Genomic DNA, 23,961 nt, shown 5'->3' on the forward strand with positions numbered 1-23,961 from the left:
TTTGTCTGTATGTACTAAGTCTCAGGTACCAAAAGATCCCAACTAAATTGCTCATTTCTTTTTATCCCCTAGTAACACATAACATTCTCAGAACAATATACCACTGCTACCACTTAATATGATAAAATAGTGTAAGGGTTTTATTTGTGGTTTCTTACAAATTTAAGGATATATAACCACTGGATACATATTTAGATTGAAGCATTGCATTTCTATTTTGGTTTTAGGGATTTTCCTAAATTTAATTTTGTTTTGTAATTGCATAAGATATTTACATAGTTCATCTCAAATCTACAAAATATAGCCAAAGGAAAGTCTCTTCCTTTCTATCACCCACAGTTCAATTTTTAAGGCTTAAAAAAAAACTACAACATCATTTGTTACAGATACATAGCAGTCAGTATATTTTGACAATAATCAGTGTTTGGCCTCAGTTTTCTCATTTATATTTAAGAACACATAAACACTTGAATGTGCACACATATATCTTTTAATTTTTTTTAGATGTTGATAGACCTTCATTTTATTCATTTATTTATATGTGGTGCTCAAAGTCAAACCCAGTGCCTCACACATGCTAGGCAAGCGCTCTACCACCGAGCCACAATTCCAGTGCATATCTTTTATAGATACATATAATTTATATAATTATATATATAATTTATATATATATAATATATAATTCATATACACACTATCTTATGTATCTTACTCATTCTCTATTTTGGAATGTATCTTTTCATATTTAGTCAAGTTCAGAATTTTTTATCTAATAATCTTCTGTATCCTAATATATTTGCCAATACCTGTTGTCCTCTTGGTCTTTTCTTCCTATTTGCCCCTGTGCCTGGTCTTTAGCTAGTTTTGAAACATGACTTGCTATGTGCTGTTCATTAGCTATAGGAATGCCATTTTGTTCTTCATTCTCTTTAACTTTATAATTTTGTACATAGTTCAACCATGGTCTTTTTCTATTGCTTTAACTTTTTAAAATTAACAGGAATCTGCCAGGTACATTGGGACATGCAAGTAATCACAGCCAATGGAAGGCTGTGGCAGAAAGAGCCAAGTTCAAGGTTAGCTTGAGAACCTTTTTTTTTTTTTTTTTCCTGCAGTGCTGGGGATTGAACCCAGGGCCTTGTGCTTGCAAGGAAAGCACTCTACCAACTGGGCTATATCTTCAGTTCCCAGTCTGAGAAACTTGAGTGAGACTTTGTCTCAAAATATAAGAAAAAAAAAAAAAATAGAGGCTGAGGATGTAGCTCACTGTAGAATGCCCTTGGTTCAATCCCCAATACCACACACACATACACACACACACACACACACACACACACACACACACACACAAAGCTTTCCAGTGCCATGGTATGAATTTTGATACATGCAGAGATTCATGTAACCACCATTATTCAAAATAGTTCCACAACCAATAAACTGCTTCATGTCATCCCTCTACATTCACTCCCTTTCCTTGTTCCTAACCCCTGGTAAACAACTGATTTTTTCTCCATCACTATAACTTTTTTCATTTCTAGATTGTAATATAAATGGAATCATATAGTATATAATCTTCAGAGATTTGTTCCCCTTCAGTATAATGTTCTTGAGATCCATCTGAGGATATGGCTTGCTTGTGTGCAGGTGTTGATGGCTTATTCCTTTTTAATGATGAATGACATCCCATTGAATGGATGTGCCATGCACTTGTTCAAGGACATCTGGGTTGTTTTCAGTTTGGGGCAATCATGAACAGAACTGCTACAGATGTCCATGTACAGGTTGTTCTGAGAATGTTTTTCATTTCCCTGGGTTATACAATATTTAAGTTCAAAAGAAATTTCCAAACTCTGCCAAAGTGGTTGTACTATTTTGCACAATGTGTGCATTCCAGTAGCTTGATACCCTTGTCATCACTTGGTACTGGCAGTATTTTATTTTAGCCATTCTATAGTTACTTTTTATTTTTAATGGCATTTTATCATGGTTTTAACTTATATTTCTCCAATAACTAATGATGCTGAACACATTTTTTTGAGTTTATTTGTCATTCTCTGATGAAGTATCCAAGTCTTTTACTGTCAAATCTGCTTCCTCGAATGAAGAAAGTAATGCACAACTCATGCATTACTCAGAAGTGTATTGTTTACTGTCTGTATGATTGGAGGGTTTAATCTTATCCTTCTGTTAACTGATTTCTAATTTAATACCATTATGGTCAGAGAACATACAATGTATTATTTCAGTTCTTCACTTTTTTGTGTGTGTGTGTGTGTGTGTGTGTGTGGTGCTGGAGATTGAACCCAGGGCCTTGTGCATGCAAGGCAGGCACTGTACTAACTTAGCTATAACCTGAGCCCCAGTTCTTTACATTTTTAAGATTTGCTTCATGATATTTGAAGAACATTCAATATACACTTGAGAAGAGTTAGGACTCTAATATTGTTGGGCAAATTGTACTAGAAATGTCAATTACATTCAGTCACATATGGTGTTGCTCAGTTCTTCCATTTACTTGCTGATTTTTCCATTCACTAGTTTTATCAATTACTGAGAGAAGCATGTTGAAGTCTTCAGTTACCATGGTAGGTTTATCTCTTTCTCCTTTCCTTTCTCTCACTTTTGTTTCCTGGACTTGAAACTGTTATTAGGTACATAAAGGTTTAGAAATGCTATGTCTTTGCAATGAACTGACTCTTCAGGCTGTGTAATGTCCTACTTTATCATGGTGATCATCTTTCTTTCTTTGAAATTTGTTTGATGTTACTATAACAACTTTGCCCATCTTTTTTATAGTGTCCGCAGGCTATACCTCTTTCGATTCTTGTACTTTTAATCGACCAATATTTGAGGTGAGTTTCTTATAGACAGCATATAATTTGATATGTATATTTATCCATTTGGAAAATCTTTGATTTGGTATGTTTACACCATTTACATTTATTGTAATTATTGATATGTTTGGATTGAGGTCCACTTTCCTGTCTTCATTTGCATTAATGGCTTTTTCTGCCCCAGCTTTCTTTTTTCTTTTTTCAAATGTCACAAAATTTACCATCTTAAATAATTTTTTTAAAGTATGATGCAATGGTGTTAAGTACATTCACATTGTTGTGCAATTTCCAGAACTCTTTAATTAGGCAAAACTGAAACTCTGTATTCATTGAACAACTTTCCATTTCCACCTCCACCCAGCCTCTGGTATCATTCTGTCTGCAGTTTCTATGAGCTTAACTATTCTAGATAATGCTCATCGAAGTGAGATCATACCTATTTGTCTTTTGAGACTGTCTTCCTTTGTTTAACATTGTATCCTTAAGCTTCATCCCTGTCGTAGCATGAATTAGAATTTTATTCTTTTTTAAGGCTAATATTCTATTATATGTATCTACAACATTTTGTTTATCTGTTCATCCATTGCTAAACATTTGGGTTGCTTCCACCTTTTAGTTACTGTGAATAATTCTATGAATGTAGATATGAATATTTCTTTGAGACACAGTTTTCCAATTCTTTAAGATATACATCCAGAATTGATACTGCTGGGTCATATGGTAACTAAATACATTTTTGTAATCCATTTTAAAAAAATAGTGTGGCAGGAGGGATACTGGGGATTAAACACAGAGGTGCTTTACTACTGAGCTATATCCCTGACCCTTTTTTTAATTTTCAGATAAGGGCTCACTAAGTTGCTTAGGGCCTTGCTAAATTGCTGAGGCTGGCATTGAACTTGCCATCCTCTTGCCTCAGTCTCCCGAGCCACTGGGATTACAGGCGTGCATCACCAGACCCCCCATTTGTAATCTATCTTAATTCTCTTAATCAATTTTTATTGAAATGGAGCATTGTACTACTTTTAGAAGGATGGGTTAGGCCAGGATAGCTTCTGTAGCTTCATGGCATTAGAGCTCCCTCTCTGTGATTTTCTATGAAGTAAACCTAAGTATAGTCTCTAACATATCCTAAAGAGTGGCGATTCTTCTACTTCCCCTCCTGAACTTTTATCTAGTTCTTCTTCTTTTTGCCCCTGTTGTTCCTGTCCTGTTCAATCTGGATTCTACTCCCAGAAGTGTATCCTCTTGGTAGGTGTTCTGAAAGGCAACTAAGTTCAAGAGTTTATGGGGCCCAAATCAAGCACAGTGGCATATGCATATAACCCCACTGACGTAGGAGACTGAAGCACAAGGATCACAGTTCAAGGCCAGCCTTCACACCTTATTTAAAATAAAATTTTTATTTTTTTGGTACTGGGGCTTGAACCCAAGGGGACTTGGCCACTGAGCTACATCCTCAGTCCTTCTTTTATTTTCTTTTATTTTGAGGCAGTCTCACTAAGTTGCTTAGGGTCTCACTAAATTGCTGAAGCTGGTCTGGAACTTGAGTTCCTCCTGTCTCAGCCTCCCATGCTTCTGGGATTTCAGGCATGTACCACTGTGCCCCGTGGGAACTTAGCTTAAATTTTAAAAAAGGCTTTGGTGGGCTGGGAATGTAGTGCACTAGTACAGCACCTGGTGTTCAATCCCTAGCACTGCCCTTCCCCTGGCCAAAAAAAGAGTTTATGGAGCCCAGACTGCTAAGATACTTTTAGATGGTGGCATTTACCCTGTACTCACCTGCCTATAAAAAGATGCAAAATCCCTCTAGTTTCAGTTGCTGCCCTCAGAATGGACTGTTGAATTTTCCAGGAGTAAGTTTGTGATCTTCTTCTCAGAGCTGTTACATACTCTCTTGCTTTGCTTCCACTTCATCACAAAGTTCCAGACACCAAAAGGGTCTTGGGCTGTCAGTTTATTTCCAATTATTCTTCTTACAGGACATAGAGGGATAATTTGTCATTTAGTCTTGATATAGACGTTCTCTGTGGATTTATATTTTGTCCTCTTAGTTGCTCTCCTATTTGGTTTGTCTGCTTTGTTTGGTGGGAGAGCAGGAAGATTCCAAAAAAGTAAAATTTCTCAGACTCTTGTCCACTTTCCTTAAAAGTCATTTCACTTCGGCTTCTGACCATAACTCCACTGAAAAAAATCATTCATTCTAATATGGCCCAAACCCTCTTTTGTTAAATCTAGTGGGCAGTTATCATTCTGCTAGCAGCATGTGGTAGTTGACTTGCCAGCCTTACTCACCAGTCCTTCTCAGTTGCCTTTTAAATACTATCTGGGGCTGGGCAAGGTGGCACATGCCTATTATCCCAGTGACTCAGGAGGTCAAGGCAGGAGGATTGCAAGTTCAAAGTCAGCCTAAGCATGGACCTAAGCAACTTAGTGAGACCCTATCTCAAAATTTAAAATGGGACCAGGCATGTGGCTCAGGGGTTAAGTGTCCTTGGATTCAATCCCCAGTATCAAAAAAAAGAAAAGATACCATCTGGGGTGACAAAGTACCTTGGTTTGCCTGAGAGTATTCTGGTTTTAGTGCTGAAAAGTCTTGTGTCCAAAAAACTCCACTCTTGGGCAAACAAGGTTGTTGGTCAATCCAATGTACATCTAACTGGAAGTATACCTCAGAACACAGTCCTTGGGCCTCTTCTCCTTTCAGTATTTCTCTTATTTACCAAATTACTCATCAATCTTACAGCTTTATAAACTATGTGCTAATGATCCCTAGCTCTACCCTCACCATCATACTGGAGGCTCACATACCCAACTGCCATTGATCCTATTGGTTCAACATTTGTAAAATATCCTGAATCTAATCATTTTCAACATTTCTTCTGTTAATAAATAGGTATTGGCAAACTTTTCTTTTTGTCTCTTTTTTTATTTCTTTTTTTTTTCTTCTTTTTTTTTTTTTTTTTTTTTTTTTTTTATGGTGCTAGGGATCAAACTCAGGATCTTATATGTGCTAGACAAGCTACATGCCCAGCCTGGCCAATTTTTCTTAGAGGACCAGATAGTAAATAGAAAATATTTTAGGTTTGTAAACCATGCAGGCTTCATTGCAACTACTCAGTTTGGCCACTGTTGCCCAAAAGCAGTCACGGACAATACTTAAGTGAAAGTGTAGCTATGTTCCTATAAAATTTTATTTACCATAACACATGACTGGCCCATAGGCCATACATAGTTTGCTGACTCTGGTCTCACCTATTCTTGTATGTAAATTTCTAACTCAGCATCCTAACTGGCCAACATATTTCTATATTAGTTTCACTAATAGTCTGAAGTTGTTTTTGTCTTGTTTTATTTTTATGGTACTGGGGGTTGCCTCACATAAGCTGGGCAAGAAGGTAGGTTTTATTACAAAATATTTCAAACAAGAGTGTTTATTGTGTGCAGAGATCTATACATATATGCATACTTACACATATATATAAAAGGTATGAAGAATAACAAATGAGCAGCATGCTTCCCCACACCTCTGAATGGGCCACTGAGGAAGATGCCTCAGTAGACACCACTGAGGTTCTGCCTCTCTGACCAGCTGATTCTTAAAGGCACTGCCTGCCCCCCTGTTCCCCCCTGTTCAAAATTCTTACTTACCCGGGCACGATCCTTCCATAATGTCCTTTGAAACCATCCATGTTTCTTTCCCTTGCTCCAATAGGGAAATCACATCAGGCTTGGGAGTAGAGAGTCCTGTTTACAAGGAAAAAAAAGATACACTCCTGCTGTTTCTGAATCAAACCTAGTCCTTAGTCCTCAAGGAAACAGGTAACTACAGGAAAGACAAGGGGGTATGAAGGTCTAAAGTATGGAGAAGATAAAGGGACCACAATGGGCAGCCTGCCTGTTTCCTTGTCTACAAAGCACAAAATGATTCCCTACAAAGGTAGACACCCACCCAGACAATTGAAAGATACACCCAAAATTCATAAGTCATTTGGGAATCGATATCCTTAGTGAGTAGGACTGGGTTGCTGTAGTTGTCTATCATCAAATCTCTACATAAATCCCTCTGAGCCAAGCACTCCTACTTTTCCTGAGAGAAGTCTACAGCCAGGTCCCTGAACATTACCAATTCCTGAAAGACAAACCCATGTGAAAATGATGAGATCCAAACAAACGTTTTTAATATGAAAGAGATGGAGAAGGACGCTGAGGGATGGAGAAGACATATTGGTCAAATGGGCAAGAGCAGAGTGGATACAGAGGTGAGCAGAGTGGATACAGAGGTAAGCAGAGTAAAATGAGCATGACTAGAACAAAGAACCTCCATGCTCATGAATAATCCTGAGGCTGAAGACAAATCTTCTTTATATAATGGGACACTCTATCCCATGGGTAGGGTTAGGAACGAATAAAACATTTTTTTTTATAAATAAATTTTTTTCTAGGGTAGAAAAACACACAGCAAGTTCTAGTGTGGCAAATTACTCTGTTTTTTTGTTAAACATTCATCCATGACTTTCCATTTTTATTATAAAAATTTCAAACATACGGCAAAGCTGAAAAAATTTTATGGACACATCCAACATACAATTTATGATTTATCATGAACTTTTAATATTTATGTGCTGTTTTCTTCCCTTTTTTCCTATGAAAGGAAGACATAATCTACAAAAATTAAAACAAAACTTCTATTGCACATAAAAGGAGTTTGGCATAATTAAAATACATACTAAATACTAAGGATCTTCATTATTAGATGAAATCATAGGCATTTTTCTTTACAAAGCAAGTTACTGAAAAACCTTTTGAAAACTGCTTATGTATTTCATCTTAGGAATATAAGACATAACCATTCCATTATCTTGGATACTTAGATTGAACAAAATCTGAGTTCCTTTACAACTTTAAAAGTCTACAGAGATCAAAAATGCATACATGCTAATCCTGTTTAAAAGTTCCATATAGAAACCTAATAATATCCTCTTAAAATTATGTCATAAAACAACTATAAGAGCAACTGAATGATGAATATAAAACTTTCTTTGGGACTGGGGCAGTAGCTCAGTTGCACAGCACTTGCCTAGTGTGTGTGAGGCACTGGGTTCAATCCTTAGCACCACACAAAAATAAATAAAATAAAGGCATGCTGTCCATCTACAACTACAAAAAAAAAAAAAGAAAAAAAAATTTTTTTATATGTTAAAAAAAAAACACTTTCTTTGGATGTTATTCTTTGAGGGGGATGGCAGAAGTCCCACAAAAGGGACTTCTACAGTGCTTACTATTCTAGTATTACATACATAAATGTTCTATTATTCTTTTATATTACAAAATGCTTTCTTAAAAAGGGAAATCAGAAATTAAGAAAAATAAACATGTTTGTAGGGACTGCTTACCCCACTCAACAACCATTGCTACTTAAACTCCAAGTCTAATCTGGGAGTCTGAACCATTTCCCTGGAGGGAATGCATTCAGGCTCCATTATAAAGCACTGCACCCACCAACACACTTTCAAAGAGTGGGACAGTAAGGGACAAGACTGTGCTGCTGGGCACAATCCTAACAGAATGAGAAGATCTGAGATGGGTTCATGGGCAAGTTGAGCGAGGAAGTTTCTAGATAAAGAAAACAAACGTTCATACAAATAAGGGAAAAAACTATATTTCAAGGAAGATATATCAATTCACCTGGAGTTGACATTGAACACATACCTAAGAACCTGAGTTGTGTTTCCCTGGATTCCTCTCTTGGAAAAGTACAGTATCCCCAAAAAGCAACTGTGGGGGAAAGAGGAAAATTTAAAAAGTGCCCAGATATACTCAAATGACTCTATGCTGTCCTTCCAATATCCTTTCTATGCCGCCTACTCCTACTTTTCCCTACACACACACACACACACACACTGATGAGAACAAATCCTAGCCTTCCCCAAGTATGTGGGAACCTAAGAAGAGCAAGATGGAATGCATTCTGGGTAGATTAGCTCCAATACTGAGAGGGACCTAGAAACCTCAGCAGGAGGAATTCAGACATATTGTTATCCTAATCTCAAAATGTTAATCTGGACTACAGGTGGGTACAATAACAGGACTCCACATACTTCTCCCTTTGCAGTTGCCCCAAGAGTTTCCTAAAGCAGCATTACTCTGGTTACAACTTAAATTAAAAATGAACACCTCAAGTTTGAATGCCTATACACATCCAGAATCTACACACAGACGTCCAGATTCACGCACCAAGTTGATAACATTAAATGTCTCTTGATTTCTCTGGTCTCCATTTTAAACAACTAAATCTAAGCGGTCACCCAATCCATAACAAAGACTCCAAGGCCTTGAATATCTAGCTACACAACCAGATAGGAAGACAAGTACAAAGCTGTGACCAGTATGTAATATGAATGATAAATCCACATACAGTAATGTTGTTTGATTCATTCTGTTATTTTTTCCCCTTCCCCCACCCCTCCCACCCCTCTTTACCCTCTATACAGTACTTTCTTCCTCCATACTTGCCCCCCTCCCTAACCCTAACTCTAACCCTAACACTAACCCTTCCCTCCCCCCCATTAGTGTCATCCTCCACTTATTAGCGATATCATTCGTCCCTTGTCTTTTTGAGATTGGCTTATCTCACTTAGCATGATATTCTTCAATTTCATCCATTTGCCTGCAAATGCCATAATTTTGTCATTCTTTATGGCTGAGTAATATTCCATTGTGTATATATACCACAGTTTCTTTATCCACTCGAAATTGAAGGGCATCTAGGTTGGTTCCATAGTCTGGCTATTGTGAATTGAGCAGCTATGAACATTGATGTGGCTGTATCTCTGTAGTATGCTGATTTTAGATCCTTTGGGTATAGGCCAAGGAGTGGGATAGCTGGGTCAAATGGAGGGTCCATTCCAAGTTTTCTAAGGAATCTCCACACTGCTTTCCAGAGTGGCTGCACTAATTTGCAGCCCCACCAGCAATGTATGAGTGTACCTTTCTCCCCACATCCTCGCCAACACTTGTTGCTTGTATTTTTGATAATCGCCATTCTAATTGGGGTGAGATGGAATCTTAGGGTGGTTTTGATTTGCATTTCTCTTATTACTAGAGATGTTGAACATTTTTTCATATGTTTATTGATTGCTTGTACATCTTCTTCTGTGAAGTGTCTGTTCATTTCCTTAGCCCATTTGTCGATTGGATTATTTGTATTCTTGGTGTAGAGTTTTTTGAGTTCTTTATAGATTCTGGAGATTAGTGCTCTATCTGAAGTATGATTGGCAAAGATATTCTCCCACTCTGTAGGCTCTTTCTTCACATTACTGATAGTTTCCTTTGCTGAGAGAAAGCTTTTTAGTTTGAATCTATCCCAGTTATTGATTCTTGCTTTTATTTCTTGTGCTATGGGAGTCCTATTGAGGAAGTCTGGTCCTAGCCCGACATGTTGAAGATCGGGACCTACTTTTTCTTCTATAATCTGCAGAGTCTCTGGTCTGATTCCAAGGTCCTTAATCCATTTTGAGTTGAGTTTTGTGCAGGGTGAGAGATATGGGTTTAGTTTCATTCTGTTGCATATGGATTTCCAATTCTCCCAGCACCATTTGTTGAAGAGGCTATCTTTTCTCCATTGCATATTTTTGGCACCTTTGTCTAGTATTAGAAAGTTGTATTTATTTGGGTTTGTGTCCGTGTCCTCTATTCTGTACCATTGATCTACCTGTCTATTTTGGTACCAGTACCATGACGTCTTTGTTACTATTGCTTTGTAATAAAGTTGAAGTTCGGGTATTGCGATACCCCCTGCTTCATTTTTCCTGCGAAGGATTGCTTTAGCTATTCTGGGTTTCTTATTCTTCCAGATGAATTTCATGATTGCTTGCTCTATTTCTGTAAGGTACATCATTGGGATTTTAATTGGGATTGCATTGAATCTGTATAGCACTTTTGGTAGTATGGCCATTTTGACAATATTAATTCGGCCTATCCAAGAACATGGGAGATCTTTCCATCTTCTAAGGTTTTCTTCGATTTCTTTCTTTAGTGTTCTGTAGTTCTCATTGTAGAGGTCTTTTACCTCTTTTGTGAGATTGATTCCCAAGTATTTTATTTTTTTCGATGCTATGGTGAATGGGGTGGTTTTCATAATTTCTCTTTCTGAGGATTCCTCACTTATGTATAAAAATGCATTGGATTTATGAGCATTGATCTTGTAACCTGCCACTTCACTGAATTCACTTATGAGTTCTAAGAGTTTTCTGGTGGAATTTCCTGGTTCCTCTAAGTATATAATCATATCATCCGCAAATAGGGATAGTTTGAGTTCTTCTTTTCCTATTCGTATTCCTTTAATTTCCTTGGTCTGTCTAATTGCTCTGGCTAGAGTCTCAAGAACGATATTGAATAGGAGTGGTGAAAGAGGGCATCCCTGTCTTGTTCCAGTTGTTAGGGGGAATGCTTTCAGTTTTTCACCGTTTAGAATGATATTAGCCATGGGCTTAGCATAGATGGCCTTTACAATGTTAAGGAATGTTCCCACTATCCCTATTTTTTCTAGTGTTTTGAGCATGAAGGGGTGTTGTATTTTATCAAATGCTTTTTCTGCATCTATTGAAATAATCATGTGGTTCTTGACTTTAAGTCTATTGATATGGTGAATTACATTTATTGATTTCCGGATGTTGAACCAACCTTGCATCCCTGGGATAAAACCCACTTGATCGTGGTGCACTATCTTTTTAATATATTTTTGTATGCGATTTGCTAAAATTTTATTGAGAATTTTTGCGTCAATGTTCATTAATGATATCAGTCTGAAATTTTCTTTCCTCGATTTATCTCTGTCTGGCTTGGGTATCAGGGTAATATTGGTTTCATAGAATGAGTTTGGGAGGGTACCCTCCTCTTCTATTTCATGGAATACTTTGAGAAGTATTGGAATGAGCTCTTCTTTAAAGATTTTGTAGAACTCGGCTGAGAACCCATCTGGTCCTGGACTTTTCTTTGTTGGTAGGCTTTTGATGACCTCTTCTACTTCATTACTTGAAATTGTTCTATTTAAATTTTGTATGTCCTCCTCATTCAATTTAGGCAATTCATATGTCTCTAGAAACCTGTTGATGTCTTCGAAATTTTCTATTTGGTTAGAATATAGATTTTCAAAATAGCTTCTAATTATGTTTTGTATTTCAATCGTGTCTGTTGTGATATTTCCTTGTTCATTCCGAAGTTTGGTGATTTGAGTTTTCTCTCGTCTTCTCTTTGTTAGAGCGGCTAAGGGTTTATCAATTTTGTTTATTTTTTCAAAGAACCAACTATTTATTTTGTCAATTTTTTGTATAGTTTCTTTTGTTTCAATTTCGTTGATTTCAGCTCTGAGTTTAACTATTTCCTGTCTTCTACTACTTTTGGTGTTGGTCTGTTCTTCTTTTTCTAGGGCTTTGAGCTGAAGTGTTAGGTTGTTTATTTGTTGATTTTTACTTCTTTTATTGAATGCGCTCCATGAAATAAATTTTCCTCTAAGTACTGCTTTCATAGTGTCCCAAAGATTTTGATATGATGTTTCTTTGTTCTCATTTACCTCTAGGAATTTTTTAATTTCCTTCCTAATATCTTCTGTTATCCATTCATCATGTAATAGCATATTGTTTAATCTCCAGGTGTTGGAGTAGCTTCTGTTTTTACTCTTTCATTTATTTCTAACTTCAAACCATTATGATCTGATAGAATACAAGGTAGTGTCTCTATCTTCTTGTATTTGCTTACATTAGCTTTGTGGCATAATATATGGTCTATTTTAGAGAAGGATCCATGTGCTGCTGAGAAGAAAGTGTATTCGCTCTTGGTTGGATGGTATATTCTATAAATGTCCGTTAAGTCTAAATTATTGATTGTGTTATTGAGATCTATGGTTTCTTTGTTCAATTTTTGTTTGGAAGATCTGTCCAGTGGTGAGAGAGGTGTGTTAAAATCACCTAGTATTATTGTGTTATGGTCTATTTGGTTTCTGAAATTGAGAAGGATTTCTTTTTTTTTTTTACTTATTTTTTTATTTATTTTATTTTATTTTTTTTTATTTTATTTTATTTTATTGTAAACAAATGGGATACATGTTGCCTCTCTGTTTGTACATGGCGCAAAGGCATACCATTTGTGTAATCATAAATCCACATACAATAATGTTGTTTGATTCATTCTGTTATTTTTCCCCTTCCCCCCACCCCTCCCATCCCTCTTTACCCTCTATACAGTACTTTCTTCCTCCATACTTGCCCCCCTCCCTAACCCTAACTCTAACCCTAACACTAACCCTTCCCTGCCCCCCATTATGTGTCATCCTCCACTTATTAGTGATATCATTCGTCCCTTGTCTTTTTGAGATTGGCTTATCTCACTTAGCATGATATTCTTCAATTTCATCCATTTGCCTGCAAATGCCATAATTTTGTCATTCTTTATGGCTGAGTAATATTCCATTGTGTATATATACCACAGTTTCTTTATCCACTCGTCAATTGAAGGGCATCTAGGTTGGTTCCATAGTCTGGCTATTGTGAATTGAGCAGCTATGAACATTGATGTGGCTGTATCTCTGTAGTATGCTGATTTTAGATCCTTTGGGTATAGGCCAAGGAGTGGGATAGCTGGGTCAAATGGAGGGTCCATTCCAAGTTTTCTAAGGAATCTCCACACTGCTTTCCAGAGTGGCTGCACTAATTTGCAGCCCCACCAGCAATGTATGAGTGTACCTTTCTCCCCACATCCTCGCCAACACTTGTTGCTTGTATTTTTGATAATCGCCATTCTAATTGGGGTGAGATGGAATCTTAGGGTGGTTTTGATTTGCATTTCTCTTATTACTAGAGATGTTGAACATTTTTTCATATGTTTATTGATTGCTTGTACATCTTCTTCTGTGAAGTGTCTGTTCATTTCCTTAGCCCATTTGTCGATTGGATTATTTGTATTCTTGATGTAGAGTTTTTTGAGTTCTTTATAGATTCTGGAGATTAGTGCTCTATCTGAAGTATGATTGGCAAAGATATTCTCCCACTCTGTAGGCTCTTTCTTCACATTACTGATAGTTTCCTTTGCTGAGAGAAAGCTTTTTAGTTTGAATCTATCCCAGTTATTGATTCTTGCTTTTATTTCTTGTGCTATGGGAGTCCTATTGAGGAAGTCTGGTCCTAGCCCGACATGTTGAAGATCGGGACCTACTTTTTCTTCTATAATCTGCAGAGTCTCTGGTCTGATTCCAAGGTCCTTAATCCATTTTGAGTTGAGTTTTGTGCAGGGTGAGAGATATGGGTTTAGTTTCATTCTGTTGCATATGGATTTCCAATTCTCCCAGCACCATTTGTTGAAGAGGCTATCTTTTCTCCATTGCATATTTTTGGCACCTTTGTCTAGTATTAGAAAGTTGTATTTATTTGGGTTTGTGTCCGTGTCCTCTATTCTGTACCATTGATCTACCTGTCTATTTTGGTACCAGTACCATGACGTCTTTGTTACTATTGCTTTGTAATAAAGTTGAAGTTCGGGTATTGCGATACCCCCTGCTTCATTTTTCCTGCGAAGGATTGCTTTAGCTATTCTGGGTTTCTTATTCTTCCAGATGAATTTCATGATTGCTTGCTCTATTTCTGTAAGGTACGTCATTGGGATTTTAATTGGGATTGCATTGAATCTGTATAGCACTTTTGGAAGTATGGCCATTTTGACAATATTAATTCGGCCTATCCAAGAACATGGGAGATCTTTCCATCTTCTAAGGTTTTCTTCGATTTCTTTCTTCAGTGTTCTGTAGTTCTCATTGTAGAGGTCTTTTACTTCTTTTGTGAGATTGATTCCCAAGTATTTTATTTTTTTCGATGCTATGGTGAATGGGGTGGTTTTCATAATTTCTCTTTCTGAGGATTCCTCACTTATGTATAAAAATGCATTGGATTTATGAGCATTGATCTTGTAACCTGCCACTTTACTGAATTCACTTATGAGTTCTAACAGTTTTCTGGTGGAATTTCCTGGTTCCTCTAAGTATATAATCATATCATCCGCAAATAGGGATAGTTTGAGTTCTTCTTTTCCTATTCGTATTCCTTTAATTTCCTTGGTCTGTCTAATTGCTCTGGCTAGAGTCTCAAGAACGATATTGAATAGGAGTGGTGAAAGAGGGCATCCCTGTCTTGTTCCAGTTGTTAGGGGGAATGCTTTCAGTTTTTCACCGTTTAGAATGATATTAGCCATGGGCTTAGCATAGATGGCCTTTACAATGTTAAGGAATGTTCCCACTATCCCTATTTTTTCTAGTGTTTTGAGCATGAAGGGGTGTTGTATTTTATCAAATGCTTTTTCTGCATCTATTGAAATAATCATGTGGTTCTTGACTTTAAGTCTATTGATATGGTGAATTACATTTATTGATTTCCGGATGTTGAACCAACCTTGCATCCCTGGGATAAAACCCACTTGATCGTGGTGCACTATCTTTTTAATATATTTTTGTATGCGATTTGCTAAAATTTTATTGAGAATTTTTGCGTCAATGTTCATTAATGATATTGGTCTGAAATTTTCTTTCCTCGATTTATCTCTGTCTGGCTTGGGTATCAAGGTAATATTGGTTTCATAGAATGAGTTTGGGAGGGTACCCTCCTCTTCTATTCCATGGAATACTTTGAGAAGTATTGGAATGAGCTCTTCTTTAAAGATTTTGTAGAACTCGGCTGAGAACCCATCTGGTCCTGGACTTTTCTTTGTTGGTAGGCTTTTGATGACCTCTTCTACTTCATTACTTGAAATTGTTCTATTTAAATTTTGTATGTCCTCCTCATTCAATTTAGGCAATTCATATGTCTCTAGAAACCTGTTGATGTCTTCGAAATTTTCTATTTGGTTAGAATATAGATTTTCAAAATAGCTTCTAATTATGTTTTGTATTTCAATCGTGTCTGTTGTGATATTTCCTTGTTCATTCCGAATTTTGGTGATTTGGGTTTTCTCTCGTCTTCTCTTTGTTAGAGTGGCTAAGGGTTTATCAATTTTGTTTATTTTTTCAAAGAACCAACTATTTATTTTGTCAATTTTTTGTATAGTTTCTTTTGTTTCAATTTCGTTGATTTCAGCTCTGAGTTTAACTATTTCCTGTCTTCTACTACTTTTGGTGTTGGTCTGTTCTTCTTTTTCTAGGGCTTTGAGCTGAAGTGTTAGGTTGTTTATTTGTTGATTTTTACTTCTTTTATTGAATGCGCTCCATGAAATAAATTTTCCTCTAAGTACTGCTTTCATAGTGTCCCAAAGATTTTGATATGATGTTTCTTTGTTCTCATTTACCTCTAGGAATTTTTTAATTTCCTTCCTAATATCTTCTGTTATCCATTCATCATGTAATAGCATATTGTTTAATCTCCAGGTGTTGGAGTAGCTTCTGTTTTTTACTCTTTCATTTATTTCTAACTTCAAACCATTATGATCTGATAGAATACAAGGTAGTGTCTCTATCTTCTTGTATTTGCTTACATTAGCTTTGTGGCATAATATATGGTCTATTTTAGAGAAGGATCCATGTGCTGCTGAGAAGAAAGTGTATTCGCTCTTGGTTGGATGGTATATTCTATAAATGTCCGTTAAGTCTAAATTATTGATTGTGTTATTGAGATCTATGGTTTCTTTGTTCAATTTTTGTTTGGAAGATCTGTCCAGTGGTGAGAGAGGCGTGTTAAAATCACCTAGTATTATTGTGTTGTGGTCTATTTGGTTTCTGAAATTGAGAAGGATTTCTTTGACATACATGGATGAGCCACTGTTTGGGGCATAGATGTTTATGATTGTTATGTCTTGCTGATTTATGGTTCCCTTAAGCAGTATGTAATGTCCTTCTTTATCCCTTTTGACTAGTTTTGACTTGAAGTCCACCTTATCTGTAATGAGGATGGACACCCCAGCTTTTTTGCTGAGTCCATGTGCATGATATGTTTTCCCCCATCCTTTCACCTTTAGTCTATGTGTATCTCTTTCTACGAGGTGAGTCTCTTGCAGGCAACATATTGTTGGATCTTTCTTTTTGATCCAATCTGCCAGTCTATGTCTTTTGATTGATGAGTTCAGGCCATTAATATTCAGGGTTATTATTGAGATATGATTAGTATTCCCAGTCATTTGGTTCATTTTATTTATCATTTATTTATTTATTTATTTATTTATTTATTTATTTATTTATTTATTTATTTTGAGACGACTTGGTTCTTCCTTTATTTGACAATTCCTTTAGGATGGTTCCTCCCATTGCTGATTTGTTTCTTTGTTTTTCATCTCTTCCTCGTCGAATATTTTGCTGAGAATATTCTGTAATGCTGGCTTTCTTTTTGTAAATTCTTTTAGCTTTTGTTTATCATGGAAGGATTTTATTTCATCATCAAATTTGAAGGTAAGTTTTGCTGGGTATAAGATTCTTGGTTGGCATCCATTTTCTTTCAGGGCTTGAAAAATGTTGTTCCAGGCTCTTCTAGCTTTTAGGGTCTGGATTGAAAAATCTGCTGATATCCGTATTGGTTTCCCCCTGAATGTAATTTGATTCCTCTCTCTTGCGGCCTTTAAAATTCTGTCTTTATTTTGTATATTGGGCATTTTCATTATAATGTGCCTTGGTGTGGGTCTGTTGTAATTTTGTATATTTGGAGTCCTATAAGCCTCTTGTACTTGATCTTCCATTTCATTCTTCAGATTTGGGAAATTTTCTGATAGTATTTCATTGAATAGATTGTTCATTCCTTTGGTCTGTTTCTCTAAGCCTTCCTCAATTCCAATAATTCTTAAATTTGGACTCTTCATGATATCCCATAGTTCTTGGAGATTCTGTTCATGATTTCTTACCATCTTCTCTGTTTGTTCAACTTTGTTTTCAAGGTTAAATATTTTATCTTCAATGTCTGATGTTCTGTCTTCCAGGTGTTCTATTCTATTGGTTATGCTTTCTATGGAGTTCTTAATTTGGTTTATTGTTTCCTTCATTTCAAGGATTTCTGTTTGGTTTTTTTTCAATATCTCTAACTCTTTATTGAAGTGATCTTTTGCTTCCTGTATTTGCTCTTTTAACTGTTGATTGGTGCGATCATTCAGTGCCTGCATTTGCTCTTGCATCTCGTCATTTGCTTCCCTGAGCATTTTAATTATGTACATTCTGAACTCCTTTTCTGTCATTTCTTCTGCCATGCTGTCGTTGGGTTTCATTGATGTAACATCTAGATTTGTTTGCAGCATTTTCTTTCCTTGTTTTCTCATATTGTTCAGGTATCAGTTGACCGCTGTGATATTGCAGATTTCCTCTATTGTCTTATAATATCCCTGAAGATTTCTATTATATCCCCTCTTAGTCTTCAGTAGCCTGAAATCTTGGAGGAAGTTGATAATGCAGTGCTCCACAAGGGAGCTGACTCCCTAGGGGTGGTGGCCTTCTGGTGGGGTATATTCCCTGCTAGTGGGCAGAGGTACCTTCACTTGTTGATGAATGGTCATCCAGAAGGGAAGTAGGTTGTGGGCTGATGCAATACCAGTTTGGGCCTGTGTCTCTGATTTTACGGTCCTTTTGGGAGAACCTCACCCAACAGGGAGGAGTCACCTGGTGGGGAGGTCTCGCTGGTCAGTTTTCCTCCCAGAGGTTCCGTTCAATTCACAACTACCGCCTGGGCTGGGCAGCCTTCTTCTGCAATGTTCCCAGGGACCCGGACCTACCTCCTGGGCCTGGAAGCCTCACCCTTCGCAAACGAATCTCCTTAGGCTGCCTCTCCTCAGAGAAGCTGCCTGCAGTCCTGGAGCCTTCTCTCCGCCCCTCAGTTTGTCTGTGGGGCCCTTCCACCAAGAAGCCATCTAGGACCTTGCTCTGCACTTTTCGCCTGGCTATGCGGCCCCTCCTCTGAGCAGCCACCTGGAGCCCCTTACAATCGCTCCGAGTCCCAGTGACCCGCCACACGCCTTTTCCTCCAGCAGCCACCTGTTGTTCCGTGCGGTCGCTCTAAGACCAAGTGACCCACCACGCACCACTTTCTCCACCAGGCAGTCACCCAGAGATCTGGTGCGTCACGAGTCCCAAGAACTCACTGTGCACCTTCTTGTCCCGACTGCCTCCCGTAGCCCTGGTGCAGTCACTTCGAGCCCAAGCACCCCGCTGCGCTCCTCCTCCTTCTCCAGACAACCCCCCTATGTTCAGGAGCGGATGCTCTGGGACCAAACCACTCACCACGCTGTTCCACCGGATAGCCGCCCAGAGCCCTGGCGCAGCTGCTCCAATTCCAAGCGACGTGCTGAGCCCGTATTTCTCCTTCTCCTTTGGGCAGCCCCCTGTGTTCAGGGGTGGTCACTTTCAGTCCAAACAGCTCACCAAGCACCTTCTCCTTTGGCCAACCTCCCAGAGCCCTGGTGGGTTGCACCGAGTCCAAGCGCTGTGGTGAACAGCCACCTCTCCAATGCTCCCAGCTGTCTGCGATCACTGCTCCGGCGGGGGGAGGGGCGCCTCGCCGACAGTTCTACTTTGCAAAGATCCCTGCTTTCAGGGCTACCGCCCCGTCCGGGGGCTACCGCCCCGTCTGGGACGCCTGCCCAGTGGGAAACACTCACCCGGCTGCTTTGAGTTGGTCCCAAGTCTCTCAATATCTCCTTTTCTTGAGTCCTGAGTCCACGCTGCTCCTCCGGATAGCCGCCAGGAGCCCTGGCGCAGCTGCTCCAATTCCAAGCGACGTGCCGAGCCCGTATTTCTCCTTCTCCTCTGGGCAGCCCCCCGGCTGCTTTGAGTTGGTCCCAAGTCTCTCAATATCTCCTTTTCTTGAGTCCTGAGTCCACGCTGCTCCTCCGGATAGCCGCCCGGAGCCCTGGCGCAGCTGCTCCAATTCCAAGCGACGTGCCGAGCCCGTATTTCTCCTTCTCCTCTGGGCAGCCCCCTCTTCAATGCTCCCAGCTGTCTGCGATCACTGCTCCGGCTGGGGGAGGGGCGCCTCGCCGGCTGTTCTACTTTGCAAAGATCCCTGCTTTTGGGGCTACTGCCCCGTCCAGGACTCCTGCCCCGTCCGGGACGCCTGCCCAGTGGGAGACTCTCGCCCGGCTGCTTTGAGTTGGTCCCAAGGCTCTCTATATCTCCTCTTCTTGAGTCCTGAGTCCTGGAGCAACACGAAACGCAGCCACCCTCTAGTCGGCCATCTTGAATCCGGGACTGTACGTTTGTTGAGATGTTCTCAGGGAAGGCTTTTCCAGTTTGGTAACGTGAAGAAAGCCTTGAAGGAAGCAAAAGACTAAACCATGTAGATAGCAGGAGTGAGAAAATTCCATGCAGGGGAACCAGCAATCTCAAATACAGAGAGAGGCAGAATTAAGAAAAAATGCTAGATCAGAGCAGAGTGGTAACAGAGACTCAGACCACTGTAGAGACTGGTTTTTATTCTGAAGGAGGAGGGAAGTCATGGAAAGTTTTAAGTTAAGGAGTGGCATAAACTGACATATTTTGGAAGGATCAGGATGCTGCTGTGTTAAGAAGAAACTTCTTCCCCTCTGGCCCCTGCAGTGCTGGGGACAGAACCCAGAGCTTCACACATGCCAGGTAAGTGTTCTACCACTGAGCTTCACCCTGAACCCCTAAGAAACTTTAGTTGTGCAACATAGGAACAAGGGGGATGAGTAAGGAGGCTATTAGAACAATCACATGAGATGACTGAGGCCTGGATGTGGAGTAGCTGAACACGCAAGTCTTCCCGCTTCCAAGTTCCCCCTTACTCACTGGGCACAAGGACATCACCTTTCTCTCCATTCTCTGGAGCTTCCCCGCTTGCTCTTAAAAGAAATTTAGTGTAGTTCATTGATGTAAAATCCAGCGTACAAGAAAATAAACTATACACAGTCACAGGGAGAGGAAAGATAGGTGATCAGTCATAGCAGGTGGACAGCAAATACCAGAACTGCTTAGGCAATATTCAACATACTCTTTCAAACCACAGGAAGATTATAAACTATTCCAGCTTTGAATTCTAAGTATTCGAAAATCCAATGGCAAATAATAGCTAATGATATGGAAAAAAAGTAGGTAATTAAAGAACGTCCAACACAATATGGTCTCAATTATGTTATACAAAAAAATACAGATAGGGGCTGGGGTTGTGGCTCAGTGGTAGAGCACTTGCCTAGTATGTGTGAAGCACTGGGTTCAATTCTTGGCACCATGTACCAATAAATACAACAAAGGTCCTTAGACTAAAAGAAAAAAAAAAAAACTATTTAAAAAAAATACAGATCGAAAGAGTCTGGAAAAGCAGTAAGCCCAAGTTACCACAGGGCTGTAATTTGATTTTTCTGCATTTACTGAAGACTATTTCCTTCAATTTTTTATTAGTATAATTCTAGTCAAAGTTTAGGAGAGTAATCAAGAGTCAGCTATACCACATCTCTGCAACTTAACACTGGACAGAAAACACCCCTATTTTCAAAAGTACTCTGGGACTAGGGATATACAGCTCAGTTGGTAGAGTGTTTGCTTTGCATTCACACGGTCCTTGGTTCAATCCCCAACACCACAATAAATAAATAAATAAAAAGGTACTTTAGGCATTCACATAGATTTTAATTTGTTCCTGCCTCCTTTGCCTGAAGTCCCAATCTTGCATTTTCTATATTTTTAGTTCATGACAGACAATTAATACTTAAGTTTGTTGTTGTGAATTATTATAATTTTTGTTCCCTCATCAATTAAAAAAAAATTGTAGTTGTAGATGGACAACATGCCTTTATTATTTTTTTTATGAGGTGCTAAGGGTTGAACCTAGTGCCTCACATATGTGAGGCAAGCGCTCTGCCACTGAGCTACAGCCCCAGCCACATTTTTAACACAGATGTAACTTTCTCTTACCGAAAAGAAGGGCTTAGCCACCTTGACTAGTTCTCCACTTCCTTCCAGTTCCTCAATACAGACAACCCTGATCATATGCCTTATACAAGCACCACCGGTAACCAACTCGTTAATGGACAGCATCTACTTGACTCACCTTAGTGACTCCAACCCACTTGGATCCCACTGAGGGCGTCTCTGTTCCTCTCTCACACAAACATCCCGAGGGGTCACACAGGTCGCAGCCGCAACAGTAAAGCCATAGGCGCCCCACACCGGTCTCAGACCTTCAACTTCTGCACATACGGGGTTGAAACACACAAAGTTACAGAGTCCCAACCACAGTCACCGGTTCTGCACATTCTCATGCGCAGTGTAGCTCGGTCAGGAAGTCACTGTCACACATCCATTCTGGGAACCCAGAGTCATCACCACACAAGGTCACAATCACGCACCACGAAGACACACAGTATCCATCATAATCTCTGCCTCTCCTTCTCTTCGGCTCGCTCCAAACACAAAAGGACCGGAGCCACACTCCTCACTCTACGCTCTCCCTACTTCCGATCAGGTACAAACTGGCCAAGTTCACTGGATTCCAAAAGCCTTTCGGCAGCTGACAGTTAAGCCAACTGTCCCGCCAAACCATAAAGAGGACCCTGAAATCCCGCAGCACGTGGGGTCGACCTTCGGGGTCTCAGGGAAATGTAGTCCAGAGCCCTACCGCAGGCCCTCCTAGTCCTCTCAGGAGGAAAGCGGGGCTTGCTCCCATTTACCGCGTCTCCGCAGAGCCCGGCGACAAGCGGATTGGAGGTAGAGCGCGCCGGCTGCTAAGGTGCTACTCATCCCAGGCAGCTGCGTTGCCCTTGCTGTAAGAAGACCGCAGGACGACCGCAGGTCGACGTAACGCCGGTTCGCGACGCAAGTAGCTTCGAAACTCAGGACCTATGGGAAATGTAGTCCCAGGCCAAAGACACAGCCAGCGCCAAGGGAATGATCCCTCTGCGCTTGGAGCCCGGGCGTGGCCCATGTAGTCACTGACTGTGCCCAAGAGACGTCTGGCGGGTTGGGGATATAGTTCAGTAGTAGAGTGCTTGCCGTGCATGCACAAGGCCCGGGGTTCATCCCCCAGCACCACACACACCCCAAAAATAGTGGTTGTAAGACACTTCTAGAGTTGCTGGCTCGCCCTCACACTGCAGAAGAGATGAGGTCCGAGCCCAGACCTCGCTTCGCACAGCGCAGAGGGTGAGGGTGAAGCCCTGATTGACTTACCAAGCGATGGGGAAGAGCCCAGATTTTGGGGTGCTTGTGTGCACAAGCGAACCCCCAGGCAGGATTGAGGAGAGTCCAAAGAGAGTGAGTTGTTGATCCCATTTCTGACTGGGTGTGAATGTGGGTCACTGGGATTGCATCTTTTCTAATCTTTAAACCTCATGTCAGGCAATGAACATGCAGCTTTCCACCAGAGCTGTGGTAGAGACCTTGTCTGGCCTGTACAAGGCCCTAGGTTAGACACAGATACCCAACAGCACAGAAACGAACAACAAAAACAAATTGAAAGAGCTGCAACTCAGGCTGGGGATGTAGCTCAGTGGCACAGTGCTACCTCGCATGTGTGAGGCACTGGGTTCCATCCTTAGCACTACCTAAAATTTTTTTTTTTTTTAATAAAAGGCATTCTGTTCATCTACAACTGCAGAAAAAAATAAATAAAAATAAATAAAAAACTTCCACTCTCTTAAAGCAGAAGTTACAGGTTATGTAAGAAAAATTCAGGCTCCAGATGCAAGTTAGTAAAATTAATGAAAAAAAAAAAAAAAACAAAAAAAAACAGGCAAAAAAAATAAAGCAGAGGCCTATAATCCGAGTGATTGTGGAGCCTGAGGCAGGAGGATGCCAAGTTTGCTGCTAGCCTGGGCAACTTAGTAAGAATCTTCCTGAAAAAAAAAGAAAGAATCCCGTGGGACACTTCCAGGTCCATTCTCCTGGTTTTCTAAATTGATAGTATGGTGGAAAACCATGGAGGAAGAATCAACTAGAGCTATTTGGGGGCAAGGGATGGTGGTTTCACTCTAGGTGGGTGGAGTCCTGTCAAGCAGAAGCCATACAGATATTCTTTGGAGTCATGGAGAAGGGCTGCCTGAATAAGCAGAAGACAAGCAGCCTCAGAAGGACACCCTGAAGCGGTGGGAACAATGGTGTGGCCGGTGTGGGAAAAGCTGCAGCAGCGTCCAGAGGAGCGTTAGGCTGAGAGCGGCAGTGCGGGTG

General features: G+C 39.8%; 1 protein-coding gene and 1 long non-coding RNA gene across 2 annotated transcripts; both read right to left on the reverse strand.

Moving 5' to 3' along the window:
• Positions 1 to 1,588: 1,588 nt before the first annotated feature.
• LOC306649193 (zinc finger protein 383-like) lies at positions 1,589 to 22,512 on the reverse strand. Its single transcript, XM_079119980.1, has 5 exons — positions 22,467 to 22,512; positions 20,590 to 20,699; positions 8,547 to 8,612; positions 6,486 to 6,581; positions 1,589 to 2,094 (listed from the first exon to the last, which is right to left on the reverse strand). Exons 2-5 carry the CDS (start codon positions 20,666 to 20,668, stop codon positions 2,048 to 2,050), a joined length of 288 nt encoding a protein of 95 aa, XP_078976106.1. The 5' UTR covers positions 20,669 to 20,699; positions 22,467 to 22,512; the 3' UTR covers positions 1,589 to 2,047.
• On the reverse strand, positions 2,284 to 6,454 carry LOC306649195. The gene is made up of 2 exons (XR_013760596.1): positions 5,579 to 6,454; positions 2,284 to 3,942 (listed from the first exon to the last, which is right to left on the reverse strand). It is a non-coding gene; the product is annotated as an uncharacterized lncRNA (long non-coding RNA).
• Positions 22,513 to 23,961: the final 1,449 nt, after the last annotated feature.

This window comes from Sciurus vulgaris (assembly GCF_902686455.1).
Source record: "Sciurus vulgaris genome assembly, chromosome: 17".
Taxonomy (NCBI): Eukaryota; Metazoa; Chordata; class Mammalia; order Rodentia; family Sciuridae; genus Sciurus; species Sciurus vulgaris.